Source organism: Emys orbicularis, chromosome 4 (genome assembly GCF_028017835.1).
Source record: "Emys orbicularis isolate rEmyOrb1 chromosome 4, rEmyOrb1.hap1, whole genome shotgun sequence".
NCBI lineage: Eukaryota > Metazoa > Chordata > Testudines > Emydidae > Emys > Emys orbicularis.
In genome coordinates, this window is record NC_088686.1 from 76856488 (window position 1) to 76878339 (window position 21852).

General features: G+C 47.9%; 1 protein-coding gene across 1 annotated transcript in view; it reads right to left on the reverse strand.

Moving 5' to 3' along the window:
* Window positions 1–1269: 1269 nt before the first annotated feature.
* Window positions 1270–21852, reverse strand: part of LOC135878581 (transmembrane protein 263-like) — a 323702-nt gene continuing 303119 nt past the window's right edge. Inside the window, exon 4 of the mRNA XM_065404285.1 lies at window positions 1270–1556. Coding sequence (XP_065260357.1) covers window positions 1270–1556 — 287 coding nt within the window. The remainder of the gene's footprint in view (window positions 1557–21852) is intronic.

A 21852-nucleotide genomic window follows, 5' to 3' on the forward strand; every position in this document is an offset into this window, starting at 1 on the left:
TTAGCTCTACGCTCACCGGCTTCCGAGTGTACTCTCACTAATCCAGGGAAATCATTCTCGAAAGCAGGCTTGTGTGCTCACAATGATGCCACCACACCTCAGGGAGCTGTTCTTTGAGGTGCCAAGCCATAGTAAGAATGGTGTCGTAGGCTAACCCCTACTGCAGGACTCAAATGAGGTTCAGGAACATGCTTTACCAGGGTTTAACATTACATCCCGTGGAGGCAAACCAGGGTCCCCACCTTTAAAACATATGTTCTTTAACACGGCTGAGGAGCGGTACCGTGAGCAAGGCATGGAGCCAAACTGACTCTGCTGTGCATGGGAGAAATGCCAATGACTTCAGCAGGTTGCACCAGCTTACATTAAGGCCAAGTTTGCATTACCTGTGACAAAAGCATTGGTGCCCCTTACTGCTGAAGCTGCCTCCTGCTATAACGTTACAGGGGCTTGGCCTCCCTGCTGTAACGTTGCAATGGTGTCTCTGACTCTGGCGCTATGGTGACCTGGTACTCCCTCCCCCCAGGCTACAGACACAGAGATTCCCTCCTCCATTCACCCCTAAACTAGGAAATCTGCTCCAGTTTGTACAACATACTCGTGTGATATCACCATGAGAGCTGCTCTGCTAGGGCTGAGGGTTCCCTCTTCCAAGGGCGCACACAGCCTGAGTGCAGAGCTGGGAGGACCAGCTTGGGGACTAAGACCTATAGACCTATAGACAAAGGGATATGGGTACTCCCCTCCATTTCTCTGGGGGAGGAACAAGCCTTCGTTAGCCACAGTATCTCTTCTTCATGCTAATGGGACTTTGTTATAACAATTCCCTCTTTCCCCCAGCAAACCTTAAGAATACCTCCCAGGGGCCTGAAGCTGAACCCTAACTAAATACAATGAAAGGAACATCAGGAGCATGTGTGGGCTTCATGCTGGAGCACAGTTATTCCCACCCACCCCCTGCCATCTCCCAGTTCCCACTCCCACTCCTCTGGGCTCGGGAGATTAAGAAAGGGGAAGGAAACTGCAGGGTAGAGACAGCTGTGCCTACAAAGCCCTCGGAGGAGAGTGGACCCCCAGTAGGTGATAGGAGTGAAAGGAATTTTCAGTGACTCTGTGAGCTCTGAGCCAGGCAGGTGGTGCTGAGCGGGCTGTAGCTGGAGTCTGCACTGGTGCTTTGCCCCCTCCCTGAGGTGGCTGTTTCCAATCTGAAGAGGTGCTGTGGAGAGGGAGCGTATGGACTGATCTTTTGTAAGGAAGCTGTAATCAGGGTTAGTCAGCCTTGTCCTTCTTCTTTGTGGTGAAAGGGACTTTGTTGGCAACAGCACTGCCCACAGCTCCCACGCCGCTGGTCACCACCGAGACGCCGCCCTTTACCAGTCCAACACTGGCGGCAGGGACACTGGTCACAGCTGTTTTGGTGAGTTCCAGGCTCTTGCTGCCAACCCAGGCAACTCCTCCCAACGTCGCCCCCACAGCTCCCCGCGTGATGCTGAACAGGCCTCCCGTCACTCTCCAGATCACTCCCGCCTGCTGTTGTGGATGGTCCTTGCTGGAGTCTGCAAGGAGAAAGACAATGGGGAAGCAATTAGATGCATTATCTCCTAAAACTCTTCTCCTAGATAGCGCTGGTCAAGTCTAACTTTGAAGGGTTCCTCACCACCACAGTACGCTAGGAAAAGGCAGACACCCCAATACCTAGAGTCTTCCCCAGGAATACCCCTGCCCCCTCACTGCAATGTCCAGGACATTGGAGCAACCAAAGCTGAGACTTACCAGGGAACCACAATTTACACAGTCCAGTGCATAATAGGAGAAGATTTTGGGAAGTTAGTGAGTGCTCAGTGAATGCCCATGCAGTGCAGAAAGGATCAATAAAGCTCAGTTACAGAACTGTCGAATCTCAGTGCCTCAATTTAAGGTGAACCCCATTAACAAGGGACATAATTCCTCTCCCCTCCACACTCAAGTGAAGGGATTGCTAGCATGAGAGGCAAGTACTGCAGAGCTGTGATGGCGGAGATGCCACCTGTCTGGTGGGCACGTAGAAGTTCTCTCTCTTAATGGTATGCGTGGGGCAATGCTCACAATTTGCCAGGGCTCAGGAGCTGGTTAGTTCCAAGCTGCTACTCATGGAGTTCTAACTTTTCAACTCTGAAGTTGTCTTCCACACCCCCTCTCAGCTTGTGTCCACTGCCAATACTGGATGCAGGCAGCAAAGTGGTAACTGGTTTTCTGGAGAGGGGTGGGATGTTTTAGGTGCCAGGACTTCTGATTTGCTGCCAGTTCTATATACGAGACATGTTACAAACAACCACATGAAAACAGCAAAGGAGTCTTGCTGGGTAGGAGAGAAAGCTCCCCCTGGAAACATTGGAGTCCTGGAACTAGTAAAGTCCTTTCTAACCCAACACCTGCTTAAAGGGCCGATAGCTAACACACATGCACTCATTTTGATAAAGCAAAACCATGCAGCAGGAGGGCTTTTACTGGGATGTGTTCCCCATGTTCTGGGAAGTGGGGAAATTGTGGAGATGAATGGCAGGCTGCTGAAAGCCTGCATAATAATGATGTGTCTGTACAGAGCCCAAGCCAGGAGTTCTGTCAGAATTAGTCAGTCACTTGGCAAGGAGAATCACAGAGACTTTGTAAGCACTCTGAAGAGAGAGGCTCTTCAGAGCTCAGCAGCGAGATCCGCTAATGCTTATACAGTCCATGGGACATGCAAAGGAACTGGCCTGGAACACATTGCCACAAACAAAAGGCTGAGACCACTCAGAGCCGTTCAGCAGGGGAATCTCCAGCAAAACGCTGCTTCCCATTCCTAGTCACATCCCCGGAGTGAGAGTGGATAGATGGGTCACTGGATGCCAAGATGTTACAGGCAATTCAGTTGCACTGACCCAAGTGGCTGAACAAGGGAAGAACAGGTTACTGTAGCTAACCAACAGCTGGCTGTGGTCTGTCCCCTTGGATCTTCATAGGGATTTTCATGTTTCACGCATTAGGTCGTGCTCACAGATACACACCATGCTGCAATGATCGCTGCTCATTCAAGAGGGAGCCCCATATCTATTAACTCAGCTCAACCAGTCAACAGTGTTCCACTTGGAATGCTAATAATATTCCAGGCAACAGGAAATTCTACTTGGAAACACCCTTTTGAGATCACCGCCCACTTTCATTTCCATGCAGATTGCAGCTGATATTGATTCTGTCAGTGCATTTCCTTTGCTAGCAAGTGAAGGGCTTGGGAACTCCAGAAAGCAGAGGCTGAATAGCTAATAGCATGGCAGGGCCTTCGGATGCTGGACACCATGGCTGATGGAGACATCAGAGCTATGCCTTCTATGCAAATCCTGCTCCATTTACTGTTACTTTTGCCTCCCATCCTGCACCTCCATCCACGTTTGTTTTGCCCACCTGTTCCTTTTTGTCATTCACTTAAATTGTGAGCTATTTGGAGCACGGACTGTCTTGGGATGTTTTGTAGAGCACTTGGCACAAAGGGGCTCCTTAGTGCAGCTGTTAAACAGGTCCCCGTGTGTTCCACATATTCTAAGCACACCTGCAGGCTAAAGTTCAGCCCATCAGATCAATTACTAACAGGCTGTGCCACTGTCACTCCGTGGGGAAGGGAGTGGTTCTGGATCCTTTACAAAAAATAGCTAAAAGGTGCTTTTAAAATCGGACTAGTCCCTGCATCTGATCAGGTCTCTTACTTGGCATATGTTGGAGCCTTCTTGATTTAGACAATTTTGGGTGCTCTGCTTGCTTTCATGGAAGTTGCTTGGGAGGCGCCATCAGCTGCCTGTAGCTAAGTCCTGAGGCAGTGCTCTTGCTAGGAGGAGTTGTTGGTGTCAAAGGGTTTGGATAAGCCCCTGATATTTAGATCCTTACCTGACTTAACCAGTCTGCAAAACTGGGTTAGAATATGCTCTCTGCACGATTTCTGGTACAGTCCCAGGTGATTAAAATTCCACCTGTTCTACAGGAAAGTTCCTGGCCAGTGGGCTCACTGCCACAGAACAACACTGCACTTTTGTAAGAAAGCCCTTCTCTTCCTGTGGGGCAGGGAGCAGTTAAAGATTCCAGGACTCCATTTTTGGTCTAGTTTGAACCCCCTCCCCCGCCCAAAAGCAGCCTGTCTGGTATGGCAATTTTGGTGCTTTGGCTTCTCACTTGGACTAGGAATGGCAGGGATGTGTGAAAAAGAGGAGCACAGAAAATCAACCACACCTCAGAGCAGGTCCATTTTGAGGGAGGGGTGAAAGTTGGCACTGGTTCCATTTTATATTCACAAGTACTAACCCTTCTATGATGGGATGGGATCACTGGAGTCTTGAGTTCACTGTGCTGTATCATCCCTCAGAAGTGCACTACATGTGCCACCTTCTCTAGACATGGAGGGCAACAAGCCTACTTGTCCCAGGAGGGGATCATGGTGCAGAAGCTCAGGGCACTAGTAGGTCTAGTAGGTCTGCATGATAATGGCTTAGTGTCCCCATTTCCAATCAACACTAGAGACAAATCGATCAGATGAGATATGGAAGCCTTCAGGTGACTAGCCTGGGGACCAGAGAGGAGGAGGCACATGCATATGAGAAGCGTTGAGATGCCACATGGCCTGCCGAGAACTAAAAAGTGTTGGAGAAAGGGTCAGGAAGCATTAAGGAGTTAAGACAAGAACAACGAATCCTTCTAATTATGCTAGGCACAAAGTCAACAATGCTGCAGCGAGCGCTAGGAATCCCAGACTCAGAGATCATCAAGGCTAAAGTGGCTGCCAGCACTTGGGTTCTAGCTCTCGTGTGCTGCTTAACTTCCACGAGCAGCAGGAAGCGAGGGTGGAGCCCTCACCCTTGGTAAATTGATGGCCCCTCCAACAGCATTTCAGAGCTCTGACTTCCTACCCCTGAGCTGATGAGGAACCAGAGTGTCGTGATACAAACTTCAACTCAGAGTGGATTATTTTTTGACTCTCTTAAAATGGGTTACAGCAAAATGCAAGGGACAAAGCCCAAGCTCTGACCTGGGAGCCAGAGCAGATGAGACTGTGCCAGGGTGGGAGTACATCCTTCACCCCAGTCAACCTGTCTAAAGCTCCCTGGCTGTCTCTGGATAGCTTGTCTTCAGGACTGCAGTAAGCCCCATAGTAAGCTGTCATGTAAGATAAGCATCAGATTTACAGTGCAAATTAGTCTCTCAGACAATGGAGTGAGCTATGCATCTTGGTGGCACAGAGGAGCCCAGATTAAGAGAGAGAGACAGCAGAGATGAAAATACACAAAATAATCAGAGACAGACAGACACACAGCCAGAGTGCGGGCAGAATGCTGTTCCCTGGAGCCTGTTGCAGCTCATCCTGCTGATGAAAGCTCTTCACCATCTGTCAAGCCTTTTCCTTTCAATCAACGACCTGGCCTTTCCAAGGATCCCTTCAGCTTCACCTCACCCCAAGCCAATTTAGAAGGGAAGGAAAAAAGACAGGAAAAAAAGCACCTCTGCATGTATGCTGATTCTCTGCTTTGAGGTCAGCACCCACACACAATAGATTCTCATCCTTAGCCAGGGCCTTTCGCAATCCTGAATGGTGTCTGTACAGAGCAGTGAATCTACCTGCTGGGTCTGCAGACAAAGCCACACTTTCTGACCCGATAAGGGAAACGTGAACTGTAAAGAGCATATGAGGAGTGTTAGGATGGCAATGTGCACATCAGAATTGACACACACACAATTTTCAGAGGCATTGCAGCAAATGCCTAGGGTTTTGCATTTATTTATTATACATGAAATGACAAAACTGTATGCTATGTTAGTGCTGAGTGCGACTGGACCCCGGGTTACTCCTTCCCTCGGCAGCTGATATGATGGACAAGGAGAATCCTTCTCTCTAAGAGGATTTGTGCAAGTTGTACTTGCCGCTTACCTATGAAACGAGAGCAGGGGCAGGTGAGGAGAGTGTTTAGGAATGGGATACAGGGCCTTTCATTTTTAGGCCACTAATTTCAATCCAGTCCCAGGCTAGAGGGACTGGCTTGGCTCAGGGAATGGGAAACAAAGCCTTTCACCTCTATGGTACTGTCTTCCATTTGGTCCTAGATTTCAGGGGCGGGAGAGGCAGGCTGGTTGGCTCAAAAAGATGGGGCTATTAGTTCAAATCTAATCCAAGCTGATAGGCATCAGAGGTTATCTGCTTCTGGTTACTGTTTGGTGACCAATGTGAAATGAGTTGGGAGGACTCAGTCTAGCAAACAACCACTGTTAGGTAGCAGGGTCTGGAGGAATGAATGGGGTTGGGAGTCAGCTGGTTACAAGTTGTAATCCCATCCCCAACACTGATTTCCTGGGCAAGTCACTTCCTCTTTCTGTGCCTCTGCAATGTTGCCAACACTTATGATTTATCATGAGCCCCATGATTATTTGCATTTTTCTTAAAGCCCCACCTCTTGGAGTCATGTGAATGTGTGTGAAACTTGTAAAAGAATAAGTTTCTAGACTCATGGTTATGGAGAAATGCCTGAACACAGGACTCGAGTGCTTCCTAAAGGCCCAAAAAACAAAAGGCAAATAAAATAACCCAAAATAAGTGGTTTATACAAAATCTAATGATTGTTTGGGCCCTGACTTGTGATTTTGAACGTTTCGCAATGCTGTGTCTGTTTCCCCATCTAAAGCACAGGGACTGGACCTGATACTTACCCATAACTCACAAGGATGTTGTCAGGGTTAATTAGCTCATATTGGTGCAGTGCTTTGAATACAGAAGTGTTGTGAGTGTATCATCACAGCTGGCACGGACTGGATCCCACTGATAGTCTTGGCAAAGATGCCAAAGACTGAACTTCCCATTTATCTCAACAGGGGTGTCTCCAGTGAGAGATCAGGCACAATGACAAGGCAGAAACTTGCCCTGCTGCTGTGTTGTGCCTGTTGTGGGGATAAACAAAGGAGTTCGGTCTCCAAGCTTTTCAGTCTAGCAATGCACTCCCTTATAAGCAACAGCCTCCAGAACAGGCAGATGCAGCAGAAACAGAAAGCTTCTGATGTGCGGGCACAGGGATAGCTGTGTCTCACAAACGAAATCACAGCTTAGGCCTTTTGACCTGTGAAAAGCCCCTGCACCAGGGACACTGCCTTGTTTTAAGTCTCTCATGTGCAGCTGGAAGAATCCTGCCTGATCCATCCTGGTGGCATCTGTAATGAGCCATAGCTCCATCCTGCAGCCCCCAAAGGAACTGCAGTTCATTCATCCCTCCCTACTGTGCTGTTGGGGTTCAAAATACCCCAATGCCAAGTGCAAGCGTTTGCTATTTAACAACTAGCTCTTTGTTTGAACAGTCACGTTATAATCCTGCTCACTAATCCCATGATGCAGCTGGATGGAAGCTGGTTTACAGTCTCAGCTGCCTTGTTCTCCCCATCCCTGTGGTATCCAGGCAATGAATGCTGTTGCTTTCCACCAAGATGGTTGCCACCAGCAAGAGGCCCAGAAATGCCAGCTTGAGTTTAGCCATTGATTTTTATATGTTAACTCACGGGGTCTGCAATCAGTGAGACATGTTTGCCGCTCACCGCCACCGGCCGCTCGGGAGGCTGCTGCACTCAGCAAAATGGGGGCAGCTGTCTCCCAATCCCAGCACACCACAGGGCTCCTCAGTGGCACAACGAGCTTTAATTGTTCCCTGCACATGCCCTGTGAGCATTATTAGCTGCTGTAGTGTCTACCTTGAAGCACTCAAAGACAGAGTTCAGGAGGGTAAACGAACAGTGATATGGAGTGGCTTGTTTTCCTCAGCTGAGCCTTGAGGGTGAAGCAGTGTAAACTCTGATTATGGAAGTGTGAGGATCTGTGTTGCATTTAGTCACTGCTGTAAGTAAGGAACTGGGAGGGTAGCCTTCAACCGGGGGATAGTGGCTGGGTCTGATACATTTTAGAAGGTGTTTTGTTCCTTTTTGATTCCTGATACACTGTTTCCATTTCAGCTCCACACCTTTACTGCTAAGGGCCCACTGCAGAGCACCTGGTTATGACACGGTTACTTTTGTAGGCTAGATGGGATTAGGGTGCTCTAATTGCTGATAACCGGACCCCCGAGGCCTGACTCCATGCCCCACCTCTCCCCTCAAAGGCCCCGCCCCTGCTCCGCCTCTTCTCCCCAAGGCCCTGCCCTCATCCCCGCCCATCACTGGATCGTCTCAAGGAGGCTGCCTGCAGGGGGGGAGGCAGCCCCAGCTGAGCAGGGGCTGGCGCAGGTTAATGGTCTGGCGCCTGCCCCTGCCCCACAGTAAGCAGACTTTTGGTTTGGATGCCATTTAGGGTTGCCAGGTCCCCTTTTCGACTGAACTTTCCGGTTGAAAACTGGGCCCCTGGCAACCCTAAATGGCACCTGGACGCAGAAGCCAAAAACCAGACTGTCTGGGTAAAACCTGGATGGGTGGCAACCCTAGATGGGACACTGACTATATCTTTGAACTGAGGACAGCTCAAGTCTTTAGCATGGTTAACATTCCATCTGCACTACAAAAGGTAACTGCGTTCAGGAACAACCCGGTAGAAGCAACATTGGACACTAGCCTGGGACTCTGGAGACCAGGGTTCCATTCTCAGCTCGACCACTGATCTGTGTGTGACCTTGGGCAAGACACTTCCCCTTGCTGGGCCTGAGTTGTTCATCCATCCTATTTATTTCATTTGCAAACTCTTGAGGGTAGCGACTCTGTCTCCTTTTGTGTTTGTACAGTGCCTGGCATACTGGAGCCCTGATCTCTGTTGCGGCATCTATGCACATTATAATACAAATAAACAACATCTCCTGCCACATGGTAGAGGTTATAATATAGATGGGCCCACATTAGGGGCCTTTGGCAGGATAAACGTGGCATCCCCCACTCACGATTTAGCATTAGGGGGAAGGAAATCTCAACAAGCCATTTCCTAAAAGGGCCTGCAGCACAGTAACATTTCCTCCTCTTCCCAATGTACAATGGATGCAGAAGGCCAGAACTTGTGTGTGTGGCTGGCTGGGCAGGTCATTCAGGTACCTACAATATGCCAAAAGGCTGGTGATACTGTCAAAGGAGATACCTAAAAGGATTCAGATTTCAATCTGCCCTTGAAAAATTCTGAGGGGCACCCAGTTACGTCACTGCTCACCCATCCACCCACAATCTCAATTTCCAGGGTGAGCCACATTAACCCATAACTAAGGCATGTCAGAGTAACGAGTGGCTGCTATTGACTGGACTTTACCGTAGGTAGTCTCCCTCTCTCTCTTGCTATAAGCACTAAAAAAGCCTAGCTTGGCTGAACATAATTTTTTCAGTGGTCCCAGTCTGCCATCAGCTTCTCTTCCCTGCTCAGTCTCTGAGCTTTTGCATCAGACAAAGCCTTTGACTGAAGGTCTAGTGGGAATGGATAATCTAAAACAGCATCAGAAACCCACACTATTTATCTTCCTGCTGGGGTCACATGGCCACTAGGAGATTTAGAACTGTAAACTCTTTCGGGCAGAGACCATGTCTTACTTGTGCACGTGCAATGCCTAGGACAATGGGTCCTGATCTCAAGTTGGGGTCTTTAGATGTGGCTGCAGTAAATATTATTGTTATTTTCCACATTCAAATCACCAAACAAACCCACAAAGCAGTCCCAGGGCTCAAGAGAGTCTCAGAGGCATGAAACTTTTATAATCGGATAAAGCTTTCAGAATCTAGATGTTATTTTCTTTAAAAAAAAAATCACCTGCCACTCAGCTGAAGAGATTTTTTTTAACTTCTCTTTTTGTAAGATCAATGCAAACTCCAGTTTTTTGTGTCCCCTCCTCGCCCCCACTGGTTTGGTAGTGGTAGTAGTTATGTTTAGCAGATAGTTATGGTATCTGGCATGAAAAGCCCTTAAATGAGCTAGAGGCTCCAGTTAAAAACAGCCCTGTTAATTCAGCGCAGATAAAAACACAGGAGAAAAATAATTAATATTTGTGAAAGGACAAAATCTGTAAAGAAATAAAGGTCATTGTCACGCTTCTATGAGGTCTTGACAAACAATGGGAGTAAACAACATACACCTCTACCCCGATATAACGTGACCCGATATAACATGAATTCGGATATAACGCAGTAAAGCAGCACTCCGCGGGGGGGGGGGGGGGGGGGGGAGGGGGCTGCACACTCCAGCGGATCAAAGCAAGTTCGATATAACGCGGTTTCACCTATAATGCGGTAAGATTTTTGGCTCCCGAGGACAGCGTTATATCGGGGTAGAGGTGTACTTCAACCTGCTGTAAGAAATGGCTCCTCTTTCATGCTCTGGCACGCCCTGGTGGGTTTTACACTATGGCAGACTCATAGATCCCTGCAGGCTCCTTTGTCCCACATTGGCTATGGGTCCTTCCCATCACAATGTTGCCACATTTGAGGATTTTATTTGTAGTAACATGATTTCAGTCCCTGCCGCAGGCATATGAGAGCGGCAGAACTTACCTGATAGGGAAGGAGGCCTGAAATGCAAGCCCACAGATTCGGAGTTAGTACTAGCTCTTCCATTGACTGCTGTTACTATGTCTGTGCCCTTCACAACCCTTATTAAACAAAGCTTCATATGGCTACCTTTGAAGAGGTGCCCATCATTCACGCATTTCACCGGCAAGACATCTGAGAGCTTGGACAAGGACACTTCAGACAGGCCTAGCAATAGAACCTACCTCTCGATTATAACAGACTCAAGGCTCATCCACTTTGCCAGAGTCTTTCAGAAGAAACATGGCAAATTCAATGATTCTATAACCCACACTAACGCAGCGCGGCTGTGTCTAGCAGCTTGACCCACTTTAGATGTTCATGATTCTGCTACTGCTTGTGCACAAAGAGATCAGGTTCCTTCGCTCAAGTGGCAGAGGCTCATGCTTTTACATCAGAGGTCTGACATTCATTTCCTGCAGATGACCCAAATGGTGTGTTGTTACAATAGAATATACTGTCTGCAACTACTAGACTACTTCCCACAGTTAGAAATCAGGAATCTTGCTGCCCAGTCTTTGTCTCACATATATACTCATGTAACCCACTCACAACGTGTGTGCTGGGTCTCCCTGTAGGGCAGGGGTGGCCAACCTGTGGCTCCAGAGCCACATGCGGCTCTTCAGAAGTTAATATGTGGCTCCTTGTATAGGCACCGACTCCAGGGCTGGAGCTACAGGGGCCAACTTTCCAACGTGCCGGGGGGTGCTCACTGCTCAACCCCTGGCTCTGCTACAGGCCCTGCCCCCACTCCACCCCTTCCCACCCCCACCCCTGAGCCTGCCGTGCCCTCGCTCCTCCCCCAACCTAGAGCCTCTTGCACGCCAAGAAACACTTGATCGGGAGGTGCGGGGAGGGAGGGGGAGATGCTGATTGGCAGGGCTGCCGGTGGGTGGGAGGTGCTAGGAGTGGGGTTGAGCTGATGGGGGGTTGCTGAGGTATTACTGTGGCTCTTTGGCAATGTACATTGGTAAATTCTGGCTCCTTCTCAGGCTTGGGTTGGCCACCCCTGCTGTAGGAGCTCCCACTCACTCCTTTCACTGAAGTAGAAGAGGTCTGTGCTGTGGGTCTCAAATTTGTGGGTTCAGACTCTGCTGTGGAACAACAGAAGTGGAAAAAATACATGTATAAGAGCTAGTTGTAAGGACCCTGAAGTAATTGTTGCAATGATTTTATATTGTAAAACATTGTGCTTAGAAGTTACTTTCATTGTTGTGTTAATATTTATTTTACTGTTGCAATTTCTAGTGCTTGTATATTGGTTAACGGGGGCTGTCCCTTCCGGAACAGGACATGGAAGGCTGAGGGCTTGTCTCTATGAACACTTGTTGGTGGCATGCTGGGCTGTTAATCTATCCCGCATGAACCTGCTGTGCACTAACAGTCCGTGTGGACCCTGCTGCCGTGCACTAAAAGTTCCCTAGTTTGCTTTGATGTACTTGCTCTGAAACAGGAGTAGATTAAAGTGCACTTTTAGTGCACATCAGCAAGGTCCACATGAGCACTTAGTGGGCCGCAGGCTAGAATGCGGTAGATTTACACCCCCATTTACTATGAACTAAGTGTTCATGTAGACAAGCCCAGAGTGTGTTTGAGAGTGAGAGCAGTGTGTAGGAGATTTTGACTGTGTTTCCAGAGAGCAGAAGACCCTGCCCGTGTAAGTTCCTAAAGAGCAGAACATGGATTTAGTAAACTTCTTTCCAGAAAGCAAGCCTCATACTCAAAAGGTGTCACATCAGTATTCCTAGAGGAGTGGAAGCCTCAGGGCGCTGCTAATAAGCTATAGAGTTTTCCACCTGTAGGTCACCAGTTTAACGCCTGCCCAGCTCAATAAGGATTAAAACGAGGGCTGTCAAGCGATTAAAAAAATGAATCACACTTAATCGCGCTGTTAAACAATAATAGAATACCATTTATTTAAACATTTTTGTATGTTTTCCACATTTTCAAATATATTGATTTCAATTTCAACACAGAATACAAAGTGTACAGTACTCACCTTATATTTATTTTTATTATAAATATTTGCACTGTGAAAATTAATAGTGTTTTTCAATTCCCTTAATACAAATACTGTAGTGCAATCTCTTTATCATGAAAGTTGAACTTACAAATGTAGAATTATGCACAAAAAAACCCGCATTCAAAAACAAAACAATGTCAAACTTTAGAGCCTACAAGTCCACTCAGTCCTACTTCTTGTTCAGCCAATCGCTCAGACAAACAAGTTTGTTTACATGTGCAGGAGATAATACTGCCCGCTTCTTGTTTACAATGTCACCTGAAAGTGAGAACAGACATTCGTATGGCACTGTTGTAGCCGGCGTTGAAAGATATTTATGTGCCAGATACGCTAAAGATTCATATGTCCCTTCATGCTTCAACCACCATTCCAGAGGACATGCGTCCATGCTGATGATGGGTTCTGCTCAATAACGATCCAAAACAGTGTGGACTAACGCATGTTCATTTTCATCATCTGAGTCAGATGCCACCAGCAGAAGGTTGATTTTCTTTTTTGGTGGTTCAGATTCTGTAGTTTCTGCATCGGAGTGTTGCTCTTTTAAGACTTCTGAAAGCATGCTCCAAACCCTCAGATTTTGCAAGGCACTTCAGATTCTTAAATCTTGGGTTGAGTGCTGTAACTATCTTTAGAAATCTCACATTGGTACCTTCTTTGCGTTTTGTCAAATCTGCAGTGAAAGTGTTCTTAAAACGAACAACATGCTGGGTCATCCTCTAAGACTGCTATAACATGAAATATATGGCACAATGCGGGTAAAACACAGAGCAGGAGACATACAATTCTCCCCCAAGGAGTTCAGTCACAAATTTAATTAACGCATTATTTTTTTAATGAGTGCCATCAGTATGGAAGCATGTTCTCTGGAATGGTGGCCAAAGCATGAAGGGGCATATGAATGTTTAGCACATTTGGCATGTAAATACCTTGCAATGCCAGCTACAAAAGTGCCATGCGAACGTCTGTTCTCACTTTAAGGTGACATTGTAAAAAAACAGCGGGCAGCATTATCTCCTGTAAATGTAAACAAACTTGTTTGTCTTAGCAATTGGCTGAACAAGAAGTAGGACTGAGTGGATTTGTTGGCTCTAAAGTTTTACATTGTTTTGTTTTTGAGTGCAGTTATGTAACAAAAAAAATCTACATTTGTGAGTTGCACTTTCACGATAAAGAGATTGCACTACAGTACTTCTAGGAGGTGAATTGAAAAACAGTATTTCTTTTGTTTATCATTTTTACAGTTCAAATATTTGTAATAAAGATAATATAAAGTGAGCACTATACACTTTGCATTCTGTATTTCTAATTGAAATCAATATATTTGGAAATGTAGAAAAACATCCAAAATATTTAATACATTCAATTGGTATTCGATTGTTTAAAAGTGAAATTTCAGCTGCAATTAATTTTTTTACTCACAATTATTTTTTTTATTTAATCGTGTGAGTTAACTGCGATTAATTGACAGCCCTAATTAAAACTGGTTTCCATCTAATGAATTTTTGCATGCCCCATATGAGATGAGTTTGGCAAGTGCCAGTTCCTGCTCCTATGTCAAACTCACCTCCATGAGATTGCAAGGTCTCCAGGGCAGGGACTGTCTCTATGTGTGCAGTGCCTATAGGGTGACCAGACAGCAAATGTGAAAAATTGGGATGGGGGTGAGGGGTAATAGGAGCCTATATAAGAAAAAGACCCAAACATCGGGACTGTCCCTATAAAATCGGGACATCTGGTCACCCTAAGAGCCTAACACAATGGAGCCCCAGTCTCAGTTTGAGTCTCTAGTGAGAGCTCCTGCAGTTTGGGGCCAAAAATCACACTACTCGTTATACATCTGTCAGTGTAACCCCACAAGTTCTGTTTAAAGAGTCATGTTCTATCCCCGTCCTGTCCCTTAATCCCAAAATGCAGCTGGATGGAAGCTGGTTTACAGTCTTAGCTGCCATTGCTCTTCCCATCTTTGTAGTATCTGGGCAATGAATGCTGTTCCTTTCCATCAAGATGGTTGTCACCAGCAAGAGGCCCAGAAATACCAAGTTGAATTGTCAGACTCCCACGGGGGGGAGCTCAGAAATCAAGAGAGAGAAAAGAAGACTGAAACATTCTTTGAAAACAAATCTCATGATTTTTTGGAGTCTGACACAGTTTTTGAGCTTTTGGCATTAGCAATACTGTAATCAGGGGAGCTGTCTTGTCAGTCTCAGAAGCTTTACACGACTTCTTGAGCTAAAAGACCATCAGGAAAAGAACAGACTGCTCTGATCACACATTACACTCATCAGGGACGCAAGACTAGCTATGCTTGCCCACCCCAGCGCAGTGCAGCACTAGGCAGGTGCTAGAGCCAGGGGAAGCCCATTGTTATTCTGCCAATATGGCACATTCAGTGGCTAAGTCTCAAAAGCTTGTTTATAATCTTAGCTGTCAGCTTTACAGAGGAGAGTGCTGCACCCCTGCGTGGGCAGGCATCAGGGAGATGGCAGATGAGTGGCTAGAGTGCTTGTCCCCAGCAGCAAAGCTGGAAGAGAAAGAACACAACCAATTCACGTCTCACATGTCCCACTGTCAGACCTCATCCAGAACAGAAGTGACACCCCAAGGTAAACCCCTTGTTCCAAAATTCACCTTCTCCCTCTATCACTTCTTAACACACACAACCTCCACCTCCCCCAAAATGGGGACAATAGCACTTCCCTACCTCTCAAGTGTGTTGTGAGGATAAACATATTAAAGACTGTGAAGCACTTTAAGGTGTACTGATGAAAAGCACTATATAAAATATTGTTATGCAAAGCCTATCACCAGGGTATCTAAGAGCTGAATAGACAAATTAAGGTGGTACTAACATTGTTCAAGGAGACAACAAATCTCCCTTCCTTGCAGTCATGGCAAGGTTTATAGGGTGCTGCATTTGTGGATCCTTCAGTAACTAAGGCTGCAGATGCCTTGGAACGGTCACTGCTGTGACATATGAGGCAGCTTTTCAGTGGAGTTGGGGGTCTGGTTTTGCTCTCAGAGCTGGCTGGATATTTAGGCCTCCCTCAGGAAGTTCCCCCTCCAATAGTGGATGAAACAGCTGGAATAACTGAGAGACAACAGCATTAAACTTCCCTCCTCCTCCCCCTGAAGACAGATGCACTCCTCAAGTTCCACTCCAGAGGTTTTGCACTAACTTACTGCTGCTTTCCTTCCCCACTCCCACCAACCAGGCAATAAGGAGACTAAGCCCAAGCTAAGGAGTGGAGAAGCCCCAGACATCTCTTGGCTGGTTGATTCCTGAATCAGTCTTGACATTATCTCTGGGTATTTCCTGTAACTGCCTGGAGAAGAGTGGCCAACTCTGAAGTATTTCCATAGTGCCCTATGGGCTGAAGGTCTCCTGTCCTCCCCACTCTGCTTTCTGACCATCCTTGTTTGCTGATGGACTTCAGTCTGCAGGGCGTATCTCCAGGCAATGGGAGAAAGGCAGTCAAACAAGACCCTTTCTGCAGGTTACCTTTCCACTAGGTGACCCATTTCATATACTGCTGTAAATCCTGCTGCATACATGGCTGGGACAGTGGTAAAGATAGGGAGGACTGGAGAAGCATGGATATTTAATGACAACATATGGCATGTTTTTCCCCAGCATAAAGGGATTAAAAACAAAGATACTTTTTCTAACCCATACTCTCATAGCATAGATCAGATCTATCAGCCCTCAAAGACCATATAGTCTGTAGGATATGAACTGACCTTTGGATGTCAAGCTGACACTGCTTGCAACTGTCATGACACCACCACTCCACACAGTCTCAGAGGCTGGCCTGCCTGGAGGTGCCCAACACATTCCTACTAGCACAGACGAATGATATCACCCCATGTTGAATCTCAGATTATTCAGTAGTTTCTTTTTTCAAATGCATTCCATCAGAGAATTTGAAAATAATACATAGGACCTACAATTACTGTGCACTTTGCTGGTACACAACCACCCAGGCAGTAGAGGGAGCACAAGTTAATTATCAACTCTGCCGAGCTGGGCAGAAACAGATCACCTAAGAAGGGCAGAGAAGGCAAACAAAGCAAGAGTCCCGTTAAGGAAGTTGGGGGGCAGGGGAACGAGGAGGTAAAAGTTACGGGCAGGGAAGGAAATAATTTGTAAAACCCTCCTAGAAGCTTCAGACAACAAGCAACAGTGACAATTACAGGCCAGATCTACAGGGGCCCAAGCACTTGCGACTCCCATTGACTTGATTGGGATTGTCCGCTTAGCACCTCTGAAAATCTGGCCCATCTCTCTAAAAACCGATACTGGGAATTTTCTCTTCATGCTTGGGCTAAACAAAGAATGATTAGAAACCCTTCCCAGAGCCAAAGCCATGAGTTTGCCTATAGCTGTGGAAAGAGCCTGTTGTGTTCAGAAGACCAGTGGTGGGGGGTATTTGCAAGACCTGCTGGACCTCCAGCCATAGGCACACTTTTCCTTAATACAGCTGCTCTCGGATGTGACAGGGACAGATATGTCAATGGAAGATGACGTGCGAGGGTTTCAGGAATTCCATTGTCCATGGCATGTATGCAAAGTGTTTTCCCTGTCTGTGCTGTCTTCCTGCATTACAGCATGCATGCAGCAGGGTATGCACAACACTTCTTCAATGGAGATCAGGGGGAGCTTTGGTGATTGACACATTTACATGGAGAACAATCAAGTCACCTTTTCCAGCAGCACATATGCCAAGAGAATCCCAGCCACTGGCAGAGGGGGCTTTGCCCCTTTTTGTTATCAGGCTGTTCTGGTTGCAAAGCCAAAATACCAACTAATATTCCTGAGAGCGCAAATGGCCCAAAGAGAAAACAATTCAACAACGACACCAGTCTTTTAGACCTGCAATTTAAGAAGAAACGTATTAGCCTCAATGCCCTGATGTAGCCCAGCCTTGCCACGCTGATATGTTTTTGCTGCTGTAAAACGTGAGGAAATACTTGGCGCCCCACCACCACTGCACACATGCTGTGGATTGCTGCTCAGAGGGACGCAGGAACAGGTGCTGAAGACAGAGTCACCAATAACTCAGCTGAACTGAAATACCATTTCTGACTGTGCTGCAACATCCCCACCCCACACTGGGCCAGGGTGGCCTTATCCAAAATCCGTCCGTCCATCTATCCACCCAGGCAGTAAGTCCCCAGGACCTTTATTATTCTTTTTTCATATCCCTCCCATGACCCGCAGCACTTCAGACATTGCAGCTTGGAGGGCAGGATGGTTGGTTTCTTGAGAGATACCACATACGGGTACTTCCAGGTGCCACTGCATTGAGCTGCAAGATCTGCCTGTCAGCCACTCCTTTAGCTTCACATCAGAGTGCCCAAACTCAGCCTGTAGGCCAAAGGCAGCCTGCTGTTGCCCTTATTCCTAGTATAAAGTGCAACCTTCAGAGACTACAGGTCCCAGCATGCACTGTTCCATCTCAAGCAGAGCAGTCATTAGAGAGCATATGTACCTTTTACTTTCCTCACTTCCAGGGCCGGCTCCAGGGTTTTTGCTGCGGCGGCAATTCAGCGGAAGGTCCTTCGCTCCGAGTGGGAGTGAGGGACCGTCCGCCGAATTGCCACCAAATAGCTGGACGTGCCGCCCCTCTCCGGAGTGGCCGCCCCAAGCACCTGCTTGGCAAGCTGGTGCCTGGAGTCGGCCCTGCTCACTTCCTTTCATAACAAGCTTATCTGGGGAAGGGCCAGAGTGGCAATGATCTAATCAGAAGCCATCACAGCAACAGGAATCCCACCAAGTCACCTCTCCAGTCCAAACAGGCCTGTCACTTTTATTAGTATGTCAGGCATTACAACTAGGGTTGTCAGGCATCCGGTTTTCAACTGGAATGCCGGGTTGAAAAGGGATCCTGGCGGCTTCAGTCAACACTGCTGGCCGAGTCATTGGAAGTCCAGTCGGTGGCGCAGCTGGGCTAAGGCAGGGCTCCCTGCCTGCCCTGGCTCCGCGCGGCTCCTGGAAGCAGCTGGCATGTCCCTGTGGCCCGTAGGCACAGGGGTGGCCAGGGAGGCGCTGCGCGCTGCCCCCGCCCTCAGTGCTGGCTCCGCAGCTCCCATTGGCCGGGAACTGCAGCCAATGGGAGCTGTGGGGGCGGTGCCTGCGGGTGAGGGCTGTGCGCAGAGCTGCCCGGCTGCCCCTGTGCCTAGGTGCCGTAGGGACATGCCAGCTGCTTCTGGGAGCTGCCTGAGGTAAGTGCCACCTGGAGCCTGCACCCTGAGCCCCCTCTCGTACCCGAACCCCCTGTCCCAGCACTGAGACCCTTCCTGCACTCCCAACCCCTCGGCCCCAGCCCGGACCTCCCTCCTGCACCCCAAACCCCTCATCCCCAAGCCCCACCCCAGAGCCTGCACCCCCAGCTGGAGCCCTCACCCCCTCCTATACTCCAACCCCCTGCTCCAGCCCAGAGCCCCCTCCTGCACCCTGAACCCCTCATTTCTGGCCTCACCTGAGAGCCCGCACCCCCAGCTGGAGCCCTCACCCCGTCCCATATCCCAATCCCCTGCTCCAGCCCAGAGCCACCTCCCACACTCCGAATTCCTTGGCTCCACCCCCCAGCCCAGAGCCCCCTCCTGCACCCCAGAGCCCGTACCCCCAACCGTAGCCCTTGCCCCCCCCACCCTAACCCCCTGCCCCAGCCCCCTCATCCCTGGCCCCACCCCAGAGCCTGCACCCCCAGCCAGAGCCCTCACCCCCTCCCACACCCCAACCCCCTGCTCCAGCCCGGTGAAAATGAGCTAGTGAGCGACGGTGGGGGAGAGTGAGCGACAGAGGGAGGGGGGATGGAGTGAGCAGAGGGCGAGGCGTTGGAGAAGGGGTGGGGCGGGGCAGGAGCAGAGGGTGTTTGATTTTCTGCAATCAGAAAGTTGGCAATCCTGGACTATTTGAATTACTGTGGTGCCTATGAGCCCTGGTATAAAGGTGTGTTATTGCAAGAGAACACCCAACGCACATCCTGATCCAAGCAAGGATTTAAAATGGGATCAATACCTGGAATATTATTTTGGTTTAAAAAAGCAAGAACAATCTTCCTCAATTTAAATAACCCCCAATGGGCCTTTTCTGGACTCTCCTCCCACTGACAGACAGACCTTACACTAGGGCATTCTCATGCAAGAAACCCTCTGAAATATCAACCACCACCACAAAAAAAGCCAAATGGTTTAAAAGAGTTTGCGCACATACCACATTCCTGCTAGGCACCGGCATTCATCTGCCCCCATGAAAGCTCCTGGAATAACCCATTTGCGATCACGCACACATATTCTGCCAACACGTCAGTGCCCATTTCTGAACACATGGTTCAAGACACACTAAGCCGGGAGACTCCAGTTATGACTAGAAATGGGTGTGACCACTGACTCCCGGGTCCTAACATCCCCAAACCTTGTAAAAGTTTGTGTCTGGATCAACTTCATGGCTGATTCCTGTTTCTGTAATGGGCAGAATCAAAAAAGACTGACCTGGATCCCAATCTGAACTCTCTAGCTCTCTACCTAGGAATTTATACCCAGCTCCTTACCATGGCATTCGAGTGCCTTTCTGGCGAGGGCCCATTACATTCAGACTGATGCTGTCCACTCAGCTCTCAGACCTCCTTTCCTGCACAGCAGCTGACCAAGTTCTAGCTGGTTGATGGCAGCCCCTGGATGCTGTTCAAAGCTAGCACCTTTTTTGCAGCTGAATATGCTTTGTCCCTTCCCTAGAGTTCATTCTCCATCGTTTATGTTGCCAATTATCCCCCAGAAACTGGTCCTTGCCTGCAGTTAATAACCAAGGGTATATGATCAGCTATTATGGTTGTAACAAACTGGTTGTTAACTTCTCTATCGATCTATTTCAGGTGGCCTTTTACTGCTGTTAGAAACTCAGCTCAATGATTTATAATAGAAATGGATTTTCATGTGACAGAGTTGGGTGAGGCCAGGTGAAGGGAAAAAGAGTCCCTTGTTTTACTTGGAGGTATCAGTTGGAAGTAGCAATGGTCCCAGCCTGCCATTAATGCACTTCTCAGCATTCCCTCATGTCTGGGACAATGACATAGAAACATCTTATTTTGCAGACTACTTTAAGGTCTTTGTCTGGCAACAGATGCACCTGGATCCTATGTGCAGATGCATATGCAACATGGGCTTGTTCCGCACACATAACTCAACTGCCTCGTTTCTAAACCTTAATCCCTAAATTAGGGTGTTGGCCTTTCCATCAGTTAAGAAGTTTGGGCCATTGGCTTCAACCACCTTTTAGGGGGTGGTGGAAAAAAGAGATCCTGGGGGGGGGAGAGTAAGGACATTAGGAACCAGGGCCCAGTGAGTAAAAACAGGTCTCAGGCATCAAGGGGTGAGCAGGCTCATGTAGAATCACAACCACCAACCTCTCCCACAAGACTGAACCTACCCTCAAACCTTGCTTTGTAAAGCACCGTGAACATTTGCAACACAGTGAATAAGAAACTGGGCAACAGAAACTGGTATTTTTCCAGCCAGAAAATGCTCAGGTTGCTTCCATTTTGTGGTTCTTTCTTCACTTTTGGATACTATTCTGAGCTAGAGGGGCTGAGATATCAAGAGAGAGGTTGCTCTTGTGGGATTATCAATCTTAATGGATGCAGGAAGCACTGGCAATCTCACAAATAAGCATTTTCCAGAGAGATTTATCCATCCCAGCTGTATGGAGCCCAGAGGTTGGGGTAATCCCTATTTTGAGGGTTTATCATAAATATGAACCTTTGAAAGTTTGCCCAGCACAAATCTATACAGAACCACTCAAATACTTACAGAAGAAGGGTCCCCAGTGTAACCCTACAAAAAGACGTTGGGGGTTGAGGGATAGGGTGGTAAAGCTAAGGATGGGAGGAAGAGTGGTTAGAGCAGGCATCAGGATTCCTGGGTTCCATTGCGTGGCTTCAGTGGAGTGCTGCCAATTTACATCTGGTGCATGAGAGTCCTGTCCTCTTTTTTCACATCCTTCAGGACCCACCTCTGCCATGACAGCTATAATAAGCAGCATATGATTATCTTTCTCTTATCCCATCTTTCACATGTCACTGGTCAACTTAGATTGTGAGCTCTTCAGGGCAGGGACCATGTCTTATGTTTGTATAGTAACGAGTACAATGAGGCCTCCATGTACTATGGAAATACACAGTAAATATGAAAAGAAATTAAAAGTAATATGCAGCTATAGTCCGCTTCTGTGGCATGAAACTAGGGGACCCAAAGATCCTCTGCCCCTCCCATTTTAATGTTAGGGATGTATTCTAATGGATCAGCTCACTGACCCT